This window comes from Acinonyx jubatus, chromosome A1 (assembly GCF_027475565.1).
Source record: "Acinonyx jubatus isolate Ajub_Pintada_27869175 chromosome A1, VMU_Ajub_asm_v1.0, whole genome shotgun sequence".
NCBI classification, from domain to species: Eukaryota; Metazoa; Chordata; class Mammalia; order Carnivora; family Felidae; genus Acinonyx; species Acinonyx jubatus.
Window position 1 is genome coordinate 89,332,923 of NC_069380.1, and position 17,509 is coordinate 89,350,431.

At 44.0% G+C, this 17,509-nt stretch overlaps 1 protein-coding gene across 3 annotated transcripts in view; it reads left to right on the top strand.

Annotated features, from left to right (window-relative positions):
* The first annotated feature begins 3,292 nt into the window (after window positions 1–3,292).
* The window catches only part of RNF130 (ring finger protein 130), a 135,255-nt gene continuing 121,038 nt past the window's right edge, over window positions 3,293–17,509 (top strand). For 2 of the 3 annotated variants that reach the window (XM_027076943.2, XM_027076945.2), the window contains exon 1: window positions 3,294–4,007. In XM_027076943.2, the coding sequence (XP_026932744.2) occupies window positions 3,557–4,007 (451 nt within the window). In that variant the 5' untranslated portion in view covers window positions 3,294–3,556. Of the gene's footprint in view, window positions 4,008–17,509 lie in introns of all 3 variants that reach the window. The other variant, XM_027076944.2, reaches the window with a different exon arrangement.

The following is a 17,509-nucleotide window of genomic DNA, read 5'->3' on the forward strand; positions in this document are numbered from 1 at the left end:
GGCTCCCTCCAGAGGAGGGAGGCCTATGGGTATCTCCCTTCTAGACCCCGGTGGGCCTCAGTCAGACCTCAACACACACTCCTCATGAGATCTGCCATAGCCAAATACCACCTGTGCTTTTATTTACTTGATACTTTTCATCCACTCACTTTTTTTTCACTTAAATGTTTTATTTATTTACTTATTTATTTTTACCTGAATGTTTTAAAAGGTAGTTTTGTCCCAAGTGTTGACGTGGATGTGGAGAAACGTGAGCCCTTGTGTATTGTTGGGGAGACTGTAGATGGTGTAGCCACTACGGAAAAATGGTATGGCAGTTACTCAAAAAATTAAACATAGAATCTGTTATATGATCCAGCAATCCCACTTCTGGGTATTTATGCAAAAGAGTTGAAATCAGGATCTTGAAGAGATATTTACACACCCGTGTTCATAGCAGCATTATTTGCAGTAGCCAAAAGGTGGAAGCAAGCCAAGTGTCCATCAGTGCTTGGATAAACAAAATGTGATGTATACATACAATGGAACATTATTCATCCTTAAAGATGAAAGAAATTCTAACACATGCTACAACATGGATGAACCTGGAGGACACTATGCTGAGTAAAATAATCCAGTCACGAAAGGTCAAATACCAACAAAACAAAACAAAACACTCTAAGGGTCAAATACTGTGTGACTCCATGTATGTGGGTCTATAAATGTCTGTATGTATATGCCCGGAGTAGTGAAATTTTATAGAAACAGAAAATAGAATTGTGGTTCCAATGGGCTGGGGGAGGGGGCAGTGTAAAGTTATTATGTAATGGGGACAGAAATTCAGTTTTACAAGATGAAAAGAGTCTAGAAGATGGATGGTGGTGATCCTTGCACAACAATGTGAATGTACCAAATGCTGCTGAACTGAACACTTACAAATGGTTTAAGATGATTTGGGGGTTTTTTTTGTTTGTTTGTTTTTCATATTTTTACTGCAATTTTAAAAAGGTAGCTTTGTACCACAACTATACATGAAAAGACCCTTTTCCTAAAGGAAACTGTCCATAAAATTAAAAACAATTACACTCCCAAATGAAGGTGGTGTTACCAATGCCCTAGATGTCCATACCTGCTGAGGCTATGCACAGAGACCACCTCATCCCACTCTATTTTAAAGGGCGATTGAAAAGTGCCAGAGAAGTGTTGTAAGTTCTCTAGAAGCAACTCTCTACTTGACAAATTCAAAGTATGGGTACCACATGCTTTAAAAGACCCTTTTAGGGGAGCCTGGGTGGCTCAGTCGGTTAAACGTCTGACTTCAGCTCGGGTCATGATCTCACAGTTTGTGAGTTCGAGCCCTGCATCAGGCTCTGTGCAGACAGCTTGGAGTCTGGAGCCTGCTTCAGATTCTGTGTCTCCCTCTCTCTCTGCCCCTCCCCTGCTCACACTGTCTCTCTTTCTCCCCCAAATAAATAAATATTGACAAAAAAAAATTTAAAGAGAAAGAAAGAAAGAAAGAAAGAAAGAAAGAAAGAAAGAAAGAAAGAAAGAAAGTCCCTTGTAAGGACAAGGGAGTAGAGTGAATGAGCCTGGCAAGCAGAGGCAGGCCAGGGCATGCCAAGTAAGAGCAGAGCCCAGAGACCCCCAGCAGTCCTGGGGCTATCTGGGCAGGGAACTCCCTGTCTCAGGTGCCTGAACATGAGTACCTTGGTCCCAAGAACTCTTTGCTCTGTGAGAAGGGAGTCCAGCTGCTGGAGGGCCAAAGTAGATACCTCTTCAAGCACTAGGCCCAGGGAGGAGGCCTGGTTATTTTGGTCTAGGGGCTGTACATCCTGGAGGCAAGTAAATAAAGCCAGCCTCAATATGGCCAGGACAGACTAGACAGATGATTGCAGTGAGGAAGGAAGGGAAGATTTAGAGGGAGAAATTGTGAAGGACATTGCTAAGAGTCACCCAAGGACATCTGATATTTTAGCCAACACTGCATCCACACCCTTTGCCTGGAAACAGTGCCTCAGTTTTCCTTTGGGAAGTGGCCTCTTTCTGGGATACTCAGTACATTTGGTTGGGCAAGGCTGACTCCACCCCTTCCCACTATAGGACGCAGGGAATCCAGGCAGGGCCAGTCAGAAGATGCTATCCTACTATTAAGTATTGATCCAAAGGATACAAACACACAGATTCAATGGGACATATGCATCCCAATGTTTATAGCAGCATTATCAACAATAGACAAATGATGAAGAGAGCCCAAATGTCCACCAACGGATGAATGGATAAAGAAAATGCGGTATACACACACACACACACACACACACACACACACACACGTAATGGAATATTACTCAGCCATCAAAAACAATGAAATATTGCCATTTGCAACAACGTGGATGGAACTAGCAAAAAGAAGTCAATCAGAGAAAAACAAATACCATATGATTTCACTTATATGTGGAATTTAAGAAACACAACAGATGAGCATGGGGAAAAGAGAGGAGAGGGAAACAAACCACCAGAGACTCTTAATGATAGAGAACAAATTGAGGGTTGACAGAGGAGGTGGGTGGGGGATGGCCTAGATGCGCTATGGGTATCGAGGGCACCTGAACACTGGGTATTGTATGTAAGCGATGAATCACTGAAGTCTACTCCTGAAACCAATATTGCACTGTATGTTAACGAAAACTTAAATTAGAAAAAAAAGATGTTATCCTTCCTCCTCATCAGGGAGCAATAATGAGTACACTGCCTGACATTCTATAAGCTACTGGATTCAGCCACACCTGACTCAAGACCCATCCCACTCTTTCGTTTATGCTTTAGAAGGGTACACAGCTGACAAGATGTGTGTGTGTTGTGGGCTGGGCAGGTCTCACTACAATCTCTTTATCCAGAGAATCTGGAGGTTTCATCTCCTGTAGACAGCCTTCTCAACCCCACAGGTGTTCTTACAGTTCTTACAGTGTTGCGGCCCCCCGAGTGCCATTACAGAGGCACATCCCCTCCCCTGCGTTCCTTGGTGTCAATTATATGTGACTGGTAGTTGACCAGCTGAAATCTGAACTCTTCACAGACATTTAACTTTTAAAATTAATTGTAAAGTTTTAACTGTTTTTCTTTTTGCATTTTCGTCGCAAACTTTTCCACAGGCCTTTATAAAGCTCCCAGGCTCCGCACCCTGTGCCCATCACGCCGAGACTAACGGACATGGCTGTGTAAGCTCCGGCCCTCGTGCAGGCGGGCGGGAGCGAGCAGGGCATCGCACGCAAGCGCGCGGGGGCGGGGCTGAGCCCCAGGCCTGCGCGTTGCCGCTCGGCCCTCCGGGAGGGGGCTGGGCAGAGCGGCGGCGAGCGCGCCGGAGGTGGCAGCCGGGCTAGCGGGACTTTGTGTTTCACAGACCCTGCTTCAGGCGCATCCTCTTGGAGCCGCCTCCCAAACCCCGCCGCTGCCAAGCGAGGCGCCCCCGAGTCGGCGGGACCAGACCCGTGGGATGGAGTGGGCCCGTCCTCACGGCCCTCAGGGGGCCCCGAGGAGACCACCGCGAGCTGCCTGACCCGCCGTCCTCGCCCAGGGGCCCATGGGCGCCTCCCCGCGGGCGGGCCGCAGACGTGAGGGCGGCGAGCGGCGGGGCCGCGGCGCCGAGGAGGACCGTGCTCGTGCCCGGCCCCGCGCAGGCCGCGCGCGCGCGCTCCCGCCGCAGCGCCGGCCGCGCCCGCCCCGCCTCTCCGCGCCGGCCCTGGAGCCCGGTCCGCGAGCGGCGGCGGCGGCGGCCGGAGGGACGATGAGCGGCGCGGCGCGGGCGGGCCCGGCCCGGCTCGCCGCGCTCGCTCTGCTGACCTGCAGCCTGTGGCCGGCGCGGGCGGACAACGCGAGCCAGGAGTACTACACGGCGCTCATCAACGTGACGGTGCAGGAGCCCGGCCGCGGCGCCCCGCTCACGTTCCGCATCGACCGCGGGCGCTACGGGCTCGACTCGCCCAAGGCCGAGGTCCGCGGCCAGGTGCTGGCACCGCTGCCCATCCACGGAGGTGAGTGCCGGGGCGCGGAGAGAAGGAGCCGGCGCGGGGGCGGGCGGCGGCCCCCGGGAGCCGGGGCGCGGGGGCGGCGGGCTCAGCGCCCCCACCCACCCCGGCCGGACTCGCAGCTCCGCTCCGCTCGGCCGGCGGCCCCGGGGTCCAGGTTTCCGTCGTGTGCAGCCCGGCCTGCCCACGGGTGGGAATGAGGCTCCAGACGCTTTTTTGGGGGTGGGGGTGGGGGGTTCCTCTTCTCTTAGGAAGACTTAGAAAACGTTCCTTTTCGTTTAGGTAGCTTGTTTACAGGAGGGCATGGGTCTGCGAGTTTGCAGGGACAGTTCAGACAAAGGAGGTGGTGGAAGAGCGCAAAACTAATTCATGGTGGAGGAGGTCTTAACCTGCATTTCGGAATCGGCAGGTTTGTTCCCGAAATCCCAGACTTAACGCTGAATTAGATCTCGAAGGATGAAGGCCCTTTTCTAACGTAAAAACGTGCCGTTTTTCTTAAGTGGCAAGTGGGAGGAGGTTGGTAGAGGAAAATGGGCATCTTCCCTGTTGCTTTTGGCTCCTGTTCTGCCCCAGTAGTTTTTACTGTAATTTGACGCCTGAAAATCTCACATTATGAAGAATCTGATACCAATTGGAACTAGTAGCCAAGTTTTCAGGGCATGGGTGCTGACCGAAGGGGAAATAGATAAAATTTTCAAGAATTGTCTTTGAAGCCATTTGGCGTATGCTCATGCTTTCCTATAAACACTGGCTCCGTTTAGTTATTTGTATAAAAACGTATATTTATATAAATTACTGGTCATGTTTTAAAGGAACCTTTTTTTCCTTTTGATATTTTTGGGGGGGTTTTGTTTTTTGTTTTTTTGCTCACTGCGAACTTTTTGGAAAATGTCTGCTATCTTCTCCACCCCCGCACTCATCCTGAGAATGCTGAGAGTGGATTTTTTTTTTAAGCTGCTATTCATGTTAAGATGACCTAAACAAGGCAGTCTAAATAAGGTAATGATGTTTGTTTTTATACTCTAAAATATTAAAACATGATGCCTCTTCTGAGATCTGTGTGTGCTAAAGTGCTAAGCTGTCTGTGTACTGAGGAAAAAGAATCACGTGGGTCTTTCACTCTAGTTTGCCCCCAATTTAGAAATGCCTTGTAAAAGTTCATTTTTACACCAACGGTCAGGTGCTTAAAGTGCATTCTCATCTCCACTTTGTTAAAAATGGCAGTTAGGGTCCCAGCTTGCGGGCAGAAACAACTTTGGTCTTTGGTTCATTTAGTAAATATTTGTGTGCCTGTTCTGTGCCAGTCACTGTAGTTGGATCACATAATGTTGCCAAACTATGGCACTAACAATGGTAGCCTATTTTCTGGTGCGGAGAACCGTGAGGGTCACGTGGAAGGGGAGGAAGAGGAAGAGAGAGAGGCAAGCTGTTCTGGAGCAAGAGTTGGCCCCGTGCAGGGTTTTGAAATACTTGGTTTGTCTTTAGGGCTTGGTTCCCTCGGGCACCCCAAATCCACGATATTCACTTTAGATTCTTGCCTCCAAAGGGTCTCATGTTGTAAAACTACGTGTTGCTTGCTTGTCATCCCCAAACAAAAGCCCGGTCTTTGAGAACTCTTGTTGTAGGTGTTTGAACAGAAGAGTATTGGGAACTAACATGCAACTGATGTGTAGAGGAAGGTTAGTCCTGTTTCCGTATTCCTGGGGAGGTAGCATCACTGTACAAGTAAAGGTTCTGAGTTGTGCTGTGCATATGCTATGTGACACCAGGAGAGCATTGCATAACCCTGGGAAAGTAAATTGGCCACATAACCTCAGTATCCTCCACAAAATGGAATGATGACATATTTACCTCGTAAGATTGTTGACAGGTATGAATGGTCCCTGCATTCTTAAAACGAGACTTGTCAACCTGAATGAATGTCTAAATTGGTGAGGTTTTAGACACCCCTCAATGTGAACACGTCAGGGCAGTGTGTGAACGCTGAGTCTGGGGTCGGTTCCCTTCAGTGTCTGTCTTCTCTTCCTATTCTCCATTCTCTAGGAGCTCATTTTCTATTTGCACAACATGAGATTGCTGCATGTTTTCTCATGGTGTGAGTGGTGAGGTCCTACAGGTGGTTTGAGTCTGACTTCCTACTGAGGGGTCTGCACACAGAGGTGCTTTCAGTTCAGCAAATACTAATTGAAATCCTGTGTACCACTGGAGAGGTGGTGGGGCAACAGCAGTGAACAAAACAGATGAAAATTCCTCTTCTTCCTGAAGTGCTAGTTAGGGCCTTTACACATCCGTATACCTGTAAATCATGAAATCCAGGACATTTTCCTACTTTTGCAGCAGGAACTTGGGAATGTATCTTAAAAACAACAATGGTGGTATAAGTCTGTTACAATTACTTGCGTTACATCCATTATACCTCAGTTAAAAAAAAAGTGGCTATTCTTGATTTAGTGAATTTCAAAATTTTATATTTTAATAAAAAATATTACAGTTCTTATGACCTTTTATGCTCTTATAATTTTGAATTGAAGAGAATCTTAGCGTGTTTATTGAGGACTTCCTGTGTGTTGACAGTAAACAAAGTAATGTTCAAATTACAAAGCAAAAAATGTTACGAGACGGGAATTCCTGGCAGAAGTAGCTGGGCCCAATAGATGTGAAAATTTTTTTTCTTTATCTTTTTTTTTTTTTTTTTTTTTTTTGAGCAGGCTCTACACCCAGTGTGGGGCTTGAACTCACAACCCTGGGATCAAGAGTTGCATAATCTACCAACTAAGCCAACCAGGCACCCCTAGATGTGAAATTAACAAACGTGCATTTTTGAGGATAAGTGTTTGGTAGTAATGAATATAAAGACAAAACAATTTCACATTTTCCTAGAGCTTAACATGATGACTCATTTTAAATCACTGACTTGGTTTGTGAAATATTAGAAACCTTTCTTATTTTGTAGTGCTACAAAATTCATACATGTAGACATGTACGAATAACTGAATGAAATTTATTTATTCTACACCTTTAAAGGGCAAATAGACAGCTTTTTCTTTAGATTCTTTGGTGTTTTAAAAGTACATTTTTAGAAAGTGTTAAACTTTATAAAACAATAAGTGTTGTACTTTGAAAACGTATTCTTTGTCACTAAATAGGATGCAGATTGAATAGAATGGAGATTCATTTGTTTGGTGTTAACAGATTTCATATGTTTACTGATAATTCATTTTTAGGAATGGGCCTTTGAAGGAACATATCTTGTATTTATTTGCAGATTACAGTTGCTTACTCAAAGGGTGAGCTTAGAACTAGAAACAAATGTAAACTAGCTAGTACCTACTGGGGAGCAGACATTGTAAATGTGCTCTGTGTTTGTGCACACTAACTTTTTGTCTGAGCCTGGAGTGGGGGTTGGGCAGGAGAAGGACCAGTGTTGATGATGTCATTGTATATGCAGATGTGCTGGTGGGAAGAATCTGGTATCAGCCACTTTTTGCTTTGCATAGAAATTTTGAGGATTGGATGTTATAGCCTTAACAGTTTTACCAAATGATCAACTTTTGTGGGGAAGGGGGAAGGGGGGCATCTTGCTGACCGTATGGATACAAAAAAAAAAAAAAAAAGCAAAACTTAGGTTTTTAGGTTTAAGAAAGTGGTTCTTTTGGATGAATCCATTAAACTTGAACATGGTTTTTTAAATTCTGATAAAGAGTAAAGGATATTGATGTGGAAAAAAGACCTTGGATGAAAGCCATCATGTAATGTTAGAATTCATAATGGCAAAGGCAAGGACTACTAGATATAGAGATTTCAAAATATTCAGAGAAATAGTAGGTATGATTCTGGGAACAGGGACTCTGAAAGGAAAGAGAATTCAAAAGGAGCTGGAGGTTCTAAAAACCAGATCTTAACATAAATAAGCAAGCAGATAAAGGAGATATATACAATATATTTATATTGAATTTTACAATTGAGAAAATGGTTTCACACACTGTATTTTTCCTTCACTTTTGGATGATCCATTGGCATATAAATATTTGAATATTTTTAAAAAAAACATTTGACCTTCCCACCAAATACTCTTCTGCTACCATCCCATCCTCTATTTCTCTTAATGGCAAAGCTTCCCATAAGGGTTGTGTTCATATTTGCTGCCTTCAGTTTTTCCTTCTGCTGTTCTTCACATTGTGAAGATCTTTGATTGCTGTGCCAGTGATTTTGGTAAAGACATGGCATATTTAAATGATCTCTTTGACCTGCTGAATCCATAGGATCTCAGTGTGTAGAATGGTGGGTTGAGACTAAGAAAAAAAGTGAATAGGAATAAATACATAGCCCCGAATTGGGGTGTAAAAAAAAAACCACCTGCATTAAAAGGAGTTGAAGGGAGATAAAGCTTAGCTGCCTGTTGCAGGACAGACCCTCTCTAGTCATCTTGAATTTGGGTGTCTGGTTCCTGGGCAGCACTGGTCCTGCTTCATGAGGCCAGGTACACCTCTCGTTTATGTTTGATTCTGAATGTGAGTTTTAAAAGATGGACAAACCGGGGCGCCTGGGTGGCTTGGTCGGTTAAGCGTCCGACTTCGGCTCGGGTCATGATCTCGCGGCCCGTGAGTTCGAGCCCTGTGTCGGGCTCTGTGCTGACAGCTCAGAGCCTGGAGCCTGTTTCGGATTCTGTGTCTCCCTCTCTCTCTGCTCCTCCCCTGTTCATGCTCTGTCTCTCTCTGTCTCAAAAATAAATAAACGTTAAAAAAAAAAAAGATGGACAAACCACAGAGCACTGTTGAACGTTATAAAAGAAAAATCCTTCATTTGAAGGAAGGTTAGATTAAATGACTTCTAAGTTTCCTCCACCTTGATTGAAGTGTGACTGTAAAGTGGTAGGACAAATCTTATTTTTTTATTTTTAGAGAATGTGCATGAGCAGGGGAGGGGCAGAGGCAGAGAAAGAGAGAAAAACTGAGACTATCCCGAGCTGGCTCTATGCTCTCAGCACAGAGCCCGATGCAGGGCTCCCTCCATCCCACAATCCTGGGATCTTGACCTGAGCCGAAATCAAGTCAGACACTCAACTGACAGAGTCGTCCAGGCACCCAAGGACAGATCTTTTTGAACAAACCTGCCAGAATATACCTATTAAAGAGAGTGGTCGTCTTTTCAAACCAGTCACATCACCGTCTGTTTATCCATTGTGTGTACGTATATGCACACACATATTGTGCAGCAGTGAAAACAAATTGAAATACTTAGCATTTATTTTGTAAGATTTATTTTGTAAGATCTTTTTGATTGATCAATTTTAAAAAGATGTGCAGTGTATCAAATCTTTGTCTTTTCTAGATAGACTTGAATTTTGACCACAATTGAAAGTTCTTTTGAGGCCATTCTTTTTTATGTGCTTGTGAACTCGCCCTTTAGATATTTTTCAAGAGAGAAGTCTAGTAGTGTTTTAGGCCATCTGTGGGATGAATGGGTAGTCCCCAGAGCAGATTCTTTTGAGTATTTAAGTATATGGTAGTCTTGACTTACTTGCAAAATGAAACTGTTTTTCAGGACCATCAATATTTGCTTGTTTTATCATCCTTATATTATGCACTAGACATTTATTATTTTCTATGAATTGTTGCAAATGCAGCTTCGTTTACTGTTGGAAGCAGTTTTAAGTAAAACAAAGGGAGCTCTTCAAATGCAAAGCAGCATAAGTTAAAAAAAAAAAATAGTAAGTACCTACTCTGTGCTTGAGTTGTTGTACAAGTGCTATAGTTTGTGCAGAAGGCGCTGTATGCACTGCCCGCCTAGGAGGGCCTTGTCTGGATGGCACAAACAGAACATACCATTGTAGAAGATGGTGCAGGCTGTTTTGGTGGATGTTGTTCTAAAGCAGGGGTGTGCAGACTACACCCAGGGGGCCAGCCACCTGTTACTTTACACAGTCATGGAATACAGCTATAACCGTTTGTTCACATGTCTTTGGCTGCTTTTGAACTGAGTGGTTGTGACAGAGGAGTCTATGTGGCCTGCAAGCCTAGGCTACTTACTCTCTGGCACTTTAAGAAAATGTTTGACGATCTTTGTGCTAAAAGTTCATTTCTACCTTAGTTTTTCCCCGTTGAAAACTGTGTTATGGATTTATGGCTGAGAGTTTGATTTCTACATTGCCACAAACTGTGAGCTCCTGGCAGTTAGGGACAATGTCTTCCTTGTTTCAGTCCAGCACCTAGGACTGTGCCTGGCACTAGCAAGCCACTGGAATCTGTGATTGCATTCAGTCTAGCGGTGTTGGGTCTGGTAGTGAAACTGATGGCAGGCTTTGTAGGAAGGTGTTGGGGGCGGGGGGGGAGGGGCTTGATGGACAGAGTATACTGTAGGGCCTCTGTTAGTGTGCTGCGTCGTGAATTGCATGAAGACCAGAAAAGTGGAAAATGACTTGGACTTGTAGTCTAGAAGAGTTTCATTGAAAATGTGGAAATTCGAAGTCAAGCTTGGTTAGTTCTGTTTCTAGCCATAATTGAGTAAAAGGGACCAGTTCACTTCCCCACCTTAAATGACTAGAAAACATGACAAAGTTATGAAACAGCAGTTTTAGAAATAGGTCAACAAAGAGTACAGGACAGTGATCCCTGAGAGAAAGGAAATAAACAGTGGAGCTGTATGACTGCCCCAGCTTACTTACGGCCTGGAGAGTTGCCATGTTGCAGTGCAAGGAAGGGGAATCCAGAGGGAACCTGGTGTTGCCGAAACAGAGTTCAGAGCTCTAGGAGGCCAAGGCAGTTGGAACGGACTTGAATATGCAAGGAGGTAAAATACGAGAGAGGAGAGAGTCGCGCAGGGAATGAACTCTGGAGAGCCGTGAGGGGTCCCCACGGGTCTTTGGCCAGAGTACTGATCTGCACATTTTATGAAGAACTGTCAGAAATTAGCAGGGGGAATTCTTGGAGTTCCCACAGGGCTTGGAATAGTTCATACTCTTACTGATCAGTGTAGGGAGACTGCCTAATGCACGCGAGGCCAAATCAGCCCTAAATAAAAACCTGTTCTGGACTCCACTTAACAAAGCTTAGGAGCGAACTTGAAAAGGATCAGACTGATTCCAAGTAACTGGTCCAGAACAAAGCTCGACAATATTGAAAGGGATGCAGTGACATCTGGATCCCAAAAACATAAAATCTAAGACCAACATCCAGTCAGAAATAACTGGGCATGCTAAGAAACAGGAAACTATGACCCATAACCAGGCAAAAATAGGCAGTAGCAACAGGCCCAGAAATGGAACAAATGCTAGAGTTGCAGATAAGGGTGTTAAAACAGCTATTGTAGAGATAGCTTGTTTAAGGAGGTAAAAGAAAATAACATGCTGAGGAGGGAAATGGATATAGAAAAGACCCACATCAGATGTCTAGCCATGAACTCAGACTTGAGAAAGTGTAGGATTTCTGTTGATGAAGGAAAGAAGAACACACTGAGAGAGTGTTTCCTGCTTTGGTGCTCTTGGTTTACCCCAGGCAGTGAGGTACTTAACACATATTGTTTCGCGTATTGTGGGCCGAGAAGGGTGCCAAGTACTGTACTATACATGGACTGTCACTTAATAACAGCCCTGAGTGGTACCGTGTCCTCATTTTGTGGATGTGAATTCAGGCTTCTCCAGTCTCTCACTTAGTGTCTTTTTTCTTGAGAGCCCTCTATACGATTGGAAATTATATATCTGGTTTGTTTGTTTATGAGGGCGGGGATGCTGTTGCTGTGTCTACTCGTGTGTACACAGTGCTTGGCGTGGCACCTGGAACATAGTAGGGTGGCACTGGTTATTAGCGTTGGGTGAATGAAAGTAGGAGAGGTAACCTACCAGCTGTATAGCTGTCGGGATTCAGCAGAGCTGGGATGTGTTGGAGGTCTGTCTGACTGCAGCATCCATACTTTAACCACTTTTTTGTACTGCTTCCTGAGTGGGTTTAATAAATTATGATACATCCACTCAGTGGAAAGTTACACAGCCATTAAAGGGGATTGTGAAAGCAAGGTATATCCTACAAAAATAAACATATAGTGATTGAACTGTGACTGTGTTAAATTTGTTTACAGTGGATTAAGACTCAGAGTAATGTGCAAAAATAAAAATGATTGTGTTCTATTGATTGGATCACTGGGGGACATTTTTCGTTTTCTGTCTCTCTTTTTTTTTTTTTTTTTTTTTGAAATGGTTAATTTTCAGTACACAACCTTCATAGGGGAAAAGTCATACTTCCCGAAGGGAACAAGTAAGTGTGTACAGGTTGGGTGTTTGTTTATTCCCAAAGCTTAAAAAAAAAAAAAAAAATGGAGTGAATTCCAAGCCAAGGTCAGAGCAGCAAACTGGAAGATACTAGACATAAAATTAAAAGGACATGTTTTTCCCTAGTAAGAGAAGAGGAACTCCAAGACCAGGGACAGTTGGTCCAATTGTGAAACAACTAAAATGTGACACAGTTGTGAGCAGTTAGCAGATCCTAGAAAGGGAAGTGGAATCCAAACACAGGCCGTTCTGTAACATTTTTATAATGATGATATTAGTGCTTTAGTGGTTTTGTTGGTTTTCAGTGTTTAAGATCAATCTGTAGTTAAAGTGTGGAAGGCCCTATTGGTTGCAGAAGAAAGAGAAAGCAAACATTTCGACCTAAGCATCTGTAACTATAAATAGATGACAAAGGTAGAGAAATGGAAGAGAGAAAAGACATGTCAGGAGCTGGTAAGGGCCAGTGACTTCATCTCACTGGGTGAGTGTTCAGGAGGTCGGCTGTAGTTGCAGACACTGGGAAGGTTGAACCACAGAGGAAAATAATGAAACAATGAAATCAGGGAAGAGGGAAAATGGAGAAGCCTAAATGAGCAGAACCTTGATTTGTAGCCTCATAAATCTGCAGATAATGTCTTACATTGACAAACCAGGAAACAATGGCGATGAGCCTTTGTGGAACTGTAGAAGGTGACCACTAGAAGAACTAAAAACGGTTGCTTTGGGGGACCTAGGACAATGGAGTGAATGGGACAGGTATACTTCACTGTAAGCCATTGGGTGAAGTTTGTCTTTTCTGTGTGTGTACAGTAAGCTTCCCACTCATTCCCCCATCCACACTGCAAATGAATTCTGTGCCCACCCCTTTCTCTTTTCTGCAGAAGCTCCCTGCTTTCCCAGCATCTGAGGTCTCCTCCAACTATAGTGACTTGCTATAAAATGTAGGGTTCTTTAGAAACTAAGCACTGTCTCCAGAGAGTTCATGCTTAGTAGCCACTGATGGACCACGAAATCAGGAAACGCTACCATTGAATTAACTACTTTTATTTTATAAACAGATCTAAGTCTATAGATCCTAAACTAATTTATGATAGTAGCTACTATGTTGGCTCATAGTGTTTCCCTTTCTTCTGGCAACTACCTTCCTCCTTAGTCAGTTGTGATAAGGCCTCAGCATTAATTGAATTCAGCATAGCATGACCCTGTCCTTTGGCTGATTTTGGATAGAGGAAGCTCTTTCAGCCCCCTCTGGCTTCTCACTTCTCTCCTTATTTGATGTAGAGTCCATGATTCTTCACATTAATCATCCCTTTTTCCTCTGTTCTGTATCACACTCACTTGGCAAAATGTCAGTCCAGGGTGAACCACTACCATCCGTCTCTGTGCTTCCTGTCACCATGCAGTTGAATGTGGCTGGAGAAAATCTGAACAACGCAGCTGACCAGGGTTTGAGAACATAACATTTAAGCAGAAACAAATGGGCACTTAACTATGCTCAGTAATACAAAAATATTTTTTTAAGTTTTTTATTTATTAAGTAATCTCTGCACCCAGCATGGGGCTCAAACCTATGACCCCAAGATCAAGCGTCACATGCTCTTCTGACTGAGCCAGCAGCCAGGTGCACCCCCAAAATACTCCTAAAGAAGTGGGACAACTCTAAGGCAACAGTTTTCTTTTTCTCCAGTGCCTGCTGTTGTGTCTTCCTCTACTTTCAGCCTAGTCTTCCCTTGTGAGCCTAGAGTCACACATTCAACTCTGTCTGCATGGTATCTTCAACCTAAATGTCTCGAGGACATCTCCAGATTTAGAAACCTCAGATGGAGCCTTTGATACATTTTTTTTTGCCTTCCAGCCTGCTACCGCTGCTCCCTGATCCTCCCCATCTCAACAAATGACATCACCGTCCACATTTAGGGTCATCCTTGCTTCTTCTCCTCACATTCCACATCTGATCTTCCCTCCACAGTTTAACTGCAGGATATACATATCTCTGTGTGACTTGTCATTTTCACTCCTGCCTTCTCAGTATGGGCAGCTCTCCCCTCTTACCCTGTCTTGGTCTCTGCTTTTCTCTTAACTTCCATCAGTCTTTTCTCCCTACAGTAGCCAGGATAATCTTGAAGCTTCTACAGGAAATCGTAACACTCCTTGCTTAACCCCCTTCCGGGTCTTCTCATTATCCTCAGAATGGAAATCTGAGCTCCCTCCCTGTGGTCTCCTCCAGTGGCTCCAGCCACTTATCTCACCCCTGCTTACCATGCTGAAGCTATATAGCTTGATCATCAGTGATTCCAAGTCAGCCACCCATCCGAAGCCTCAGCATTCCTATCCGATGATTGTACAGCTTAAGCTTGAACAAATGAATGACAGAAATCTATCACATTCATCTCTGGAAAGCAGTGTTAGAAAGTTTTTCATCTGGGGAAAAAACTTGGTTCAGATATTTGTAGGCAATAGTTAATTTCCTTGTTTGACTCAAGCCCTCTAACCTTTTGGTTTTATATCTCTGTTTCTTTTGATTGCTCTTAAGAATATGGTATCGTAGGGGTGCCTGGGTGGCTCAGTCAGTTAAGTGTCCAACTTCGGCTCGGGTCATGAACTCGCGGTTTGTGAGTTGGAGCCCTGCATTAGGCTCTGTGCTGACAGCTTGGAGCCCGGATTCTGTGTCTCCCTCTCTCTCTTCCCCTCCCCTGCTCATGCTTTGTCTCTCTCTGTCTCTCAAAAATAAATGTTAAAAAAAAAATTAAGAATATGGTATTGTAAACTTCAGAGTGTATTTGTCTGTCAGTATTCCACTTAAAGGATGCAGTGGGTTGAATAATGTCACATAAAAGTTCATGTCCACCTGGAATCTGAGTGTGACCTTATTTGGAAATAGGATCTTGACAAACGTAAGTAGTTGAGGATCAAGATAAGATCATAGTAGTTTAGGATGGGCCCTAAATCCAATGTGGGTGTCCTTATAAGGAGAAGAGAGGACTCAGGCACACAGTGAAAAGAGCCACAGGAAGATAGAGGGAAACAGAGATCAGGGTTACACTGCCACAGCCAGGGAACACCAAGGTTTTCTGGGCCCCAGAAGCTAGGAGAGAGCCATGGGACTGTTTTCCTTTTGGAGCCTACGGAAGGAACCAAGACACCTTGATTTCAACTTCCAGCCTCCAGAACTGTGGGACAGTACATTTTCTGTTGTCTTAAGTCACCCAAGTTTGTGGTCATTTGTTATGGCAGGCTTAGGAAATGAATACAGAAGAAACCCAAAACTGAACACAGTAATGCATTTGGTTTCACCAAAGCAGAAGAGAGTAGAAGTGTTTTTTTTTCCATCATGCTGGACACCTGCCGAGAGTCATATAAGTTATTTTGGTAGCCCTAATTACTGACTCATACTGAGCTTACTGTTGATTAAACCTTCTGAGTCTTTTCCAGAGGCTGCCCTAAGCTGTGTGATTTTATCTTCGCTGGATGTAGCCTGTTCATTCAACCTTTCAGGATGTTTTTGGAATCCTGATTTGTCACTGCAGTCTTTACTCTTTCCAGCAGCTTTGTGTCACCAGTGAATGTGATGAGCATACCTTCTGTATCTTCATTTAAGTCAGGTCATAACCTTCTGGACTTATGGATCCCCTTTAAGACTTTAATGAAGGCCATAGAGCTTTCTGCCAAAAAATAAAAATAAATTAAAAAAATTAAAAAATTATGTAGGTAATAACAACATTTTCAGTAAGGTTTAGAAGGTTCAGATACTTTTTGCAGTCCCAGGTGGTCCATAATCCCAGAGTTAAGAATCCCTGCTCTAAGTTATTGATAAAAGTATTGAAGAATGTTAATGAACAGACCCTTGTAGTGTGTTGCTCAGAATCTTCTAAGATGGCATCGTTCCATTAATCAGCACTTTGGGGGTGTGGGCACTCCACAGAGTTTTCTAATTCACTTCGTTGACTTTGCCTTTGGTGCATATTTTTTAGTGTTATGATATCTTAAATGATGTAATCAAGTGTTTTGGTGGAAAAAACAAAGACATCTTATTTACTCTCTTCCTGATTTGCTAGGTCAGGAGCTATGGCAAGGAAGGAAAAGAAGTGAATCTTCCATGGCTTAGCCATAGTGTGTTAGTTTTCCGTTGCCACTGTAACCAGTTACCACAAACTAGATGGCTTAAAAAAAACACAGATTTATTGTCTTACAGTTCTGCAAGTGCAAAGCCCAAAATGGATCTCATTGGGCTACAATCAAGGCATTGGCAATCCTGCATTCCTTCCGGAGGTTCTATGGGAGAATCCATTTTCTTCACTTTCCCAGCTTCTGGAGGCTGCCTACATTCTTGCCCTTCCTCTGTCTTCAAAACCTGTAGTGAAGCATCTGCAGAGTGCTCTCTATTTGACTTCCTGCCTCTCTCTTCCACACCTAAAACCCCTCTGATTACCTTAGGCCCACTCTCACAGTCCAGGGTAATCTTTATTCTAAAGTCAGCTGAAGAGCAACCTGAATTGCCTCTTGCTGTGTAACCTAAGGAATTCACAGGTCCCAGGGATTAGGATGGGGACATGCGGGGGGGTGGGGAGCATCATTCTGCCTCCCATACATAACCAGCTTGTGCCAGCACCCCATTATTACAGCTTTCTCTTCTCAGTATCTACGTTATTCCTTTAATAATAACGTCTGAAATTTTGCCAAAGATCAGCAGTTTCCTAACACGTCCATAACTTGCACAGTGCATCTTCATCACTTTGCAAACATTGGAGTGCTATTTACACAGGTTACTTTTCTAATATCGTTCTGTGATTTCTCAATGACCACTGTCAGTGATGCTCTTTCTCATTTGTGTGTCACCAAACTGCGATTCATCTCGATCAGAAACCCTAAACTTAGGTGGGACAGCTGCTTCCATACTTACTCAGCAAATAATTATTAAATACCTACTGTGTGGCAGGCAGGACAGGAAGTTCCAGCATGCCGTCTGGTGGGGGAGGCAAGGTAAGTCAGCGCCTGTATATTGCATATATATTGTCTGGTGTATATTGTCTGGTGGTGCAAACAGACACTAAACAGATAATAACCCAAGTAATTGTTAATAATTCTTGGGGAGGGGTGCCTGGGTTGCTCAGTCGGTTAAGCATCTGGCTTTGGCTCAGGTCATGATCTCACAGTTCGTGGGGTTGAGCCCCACGTCAGGCTCTGTGCTGACAGCTCAGAGCCTGGAGCCTGCTTCAGATTCTATGACTCCCTCTCTCTGCCCCTC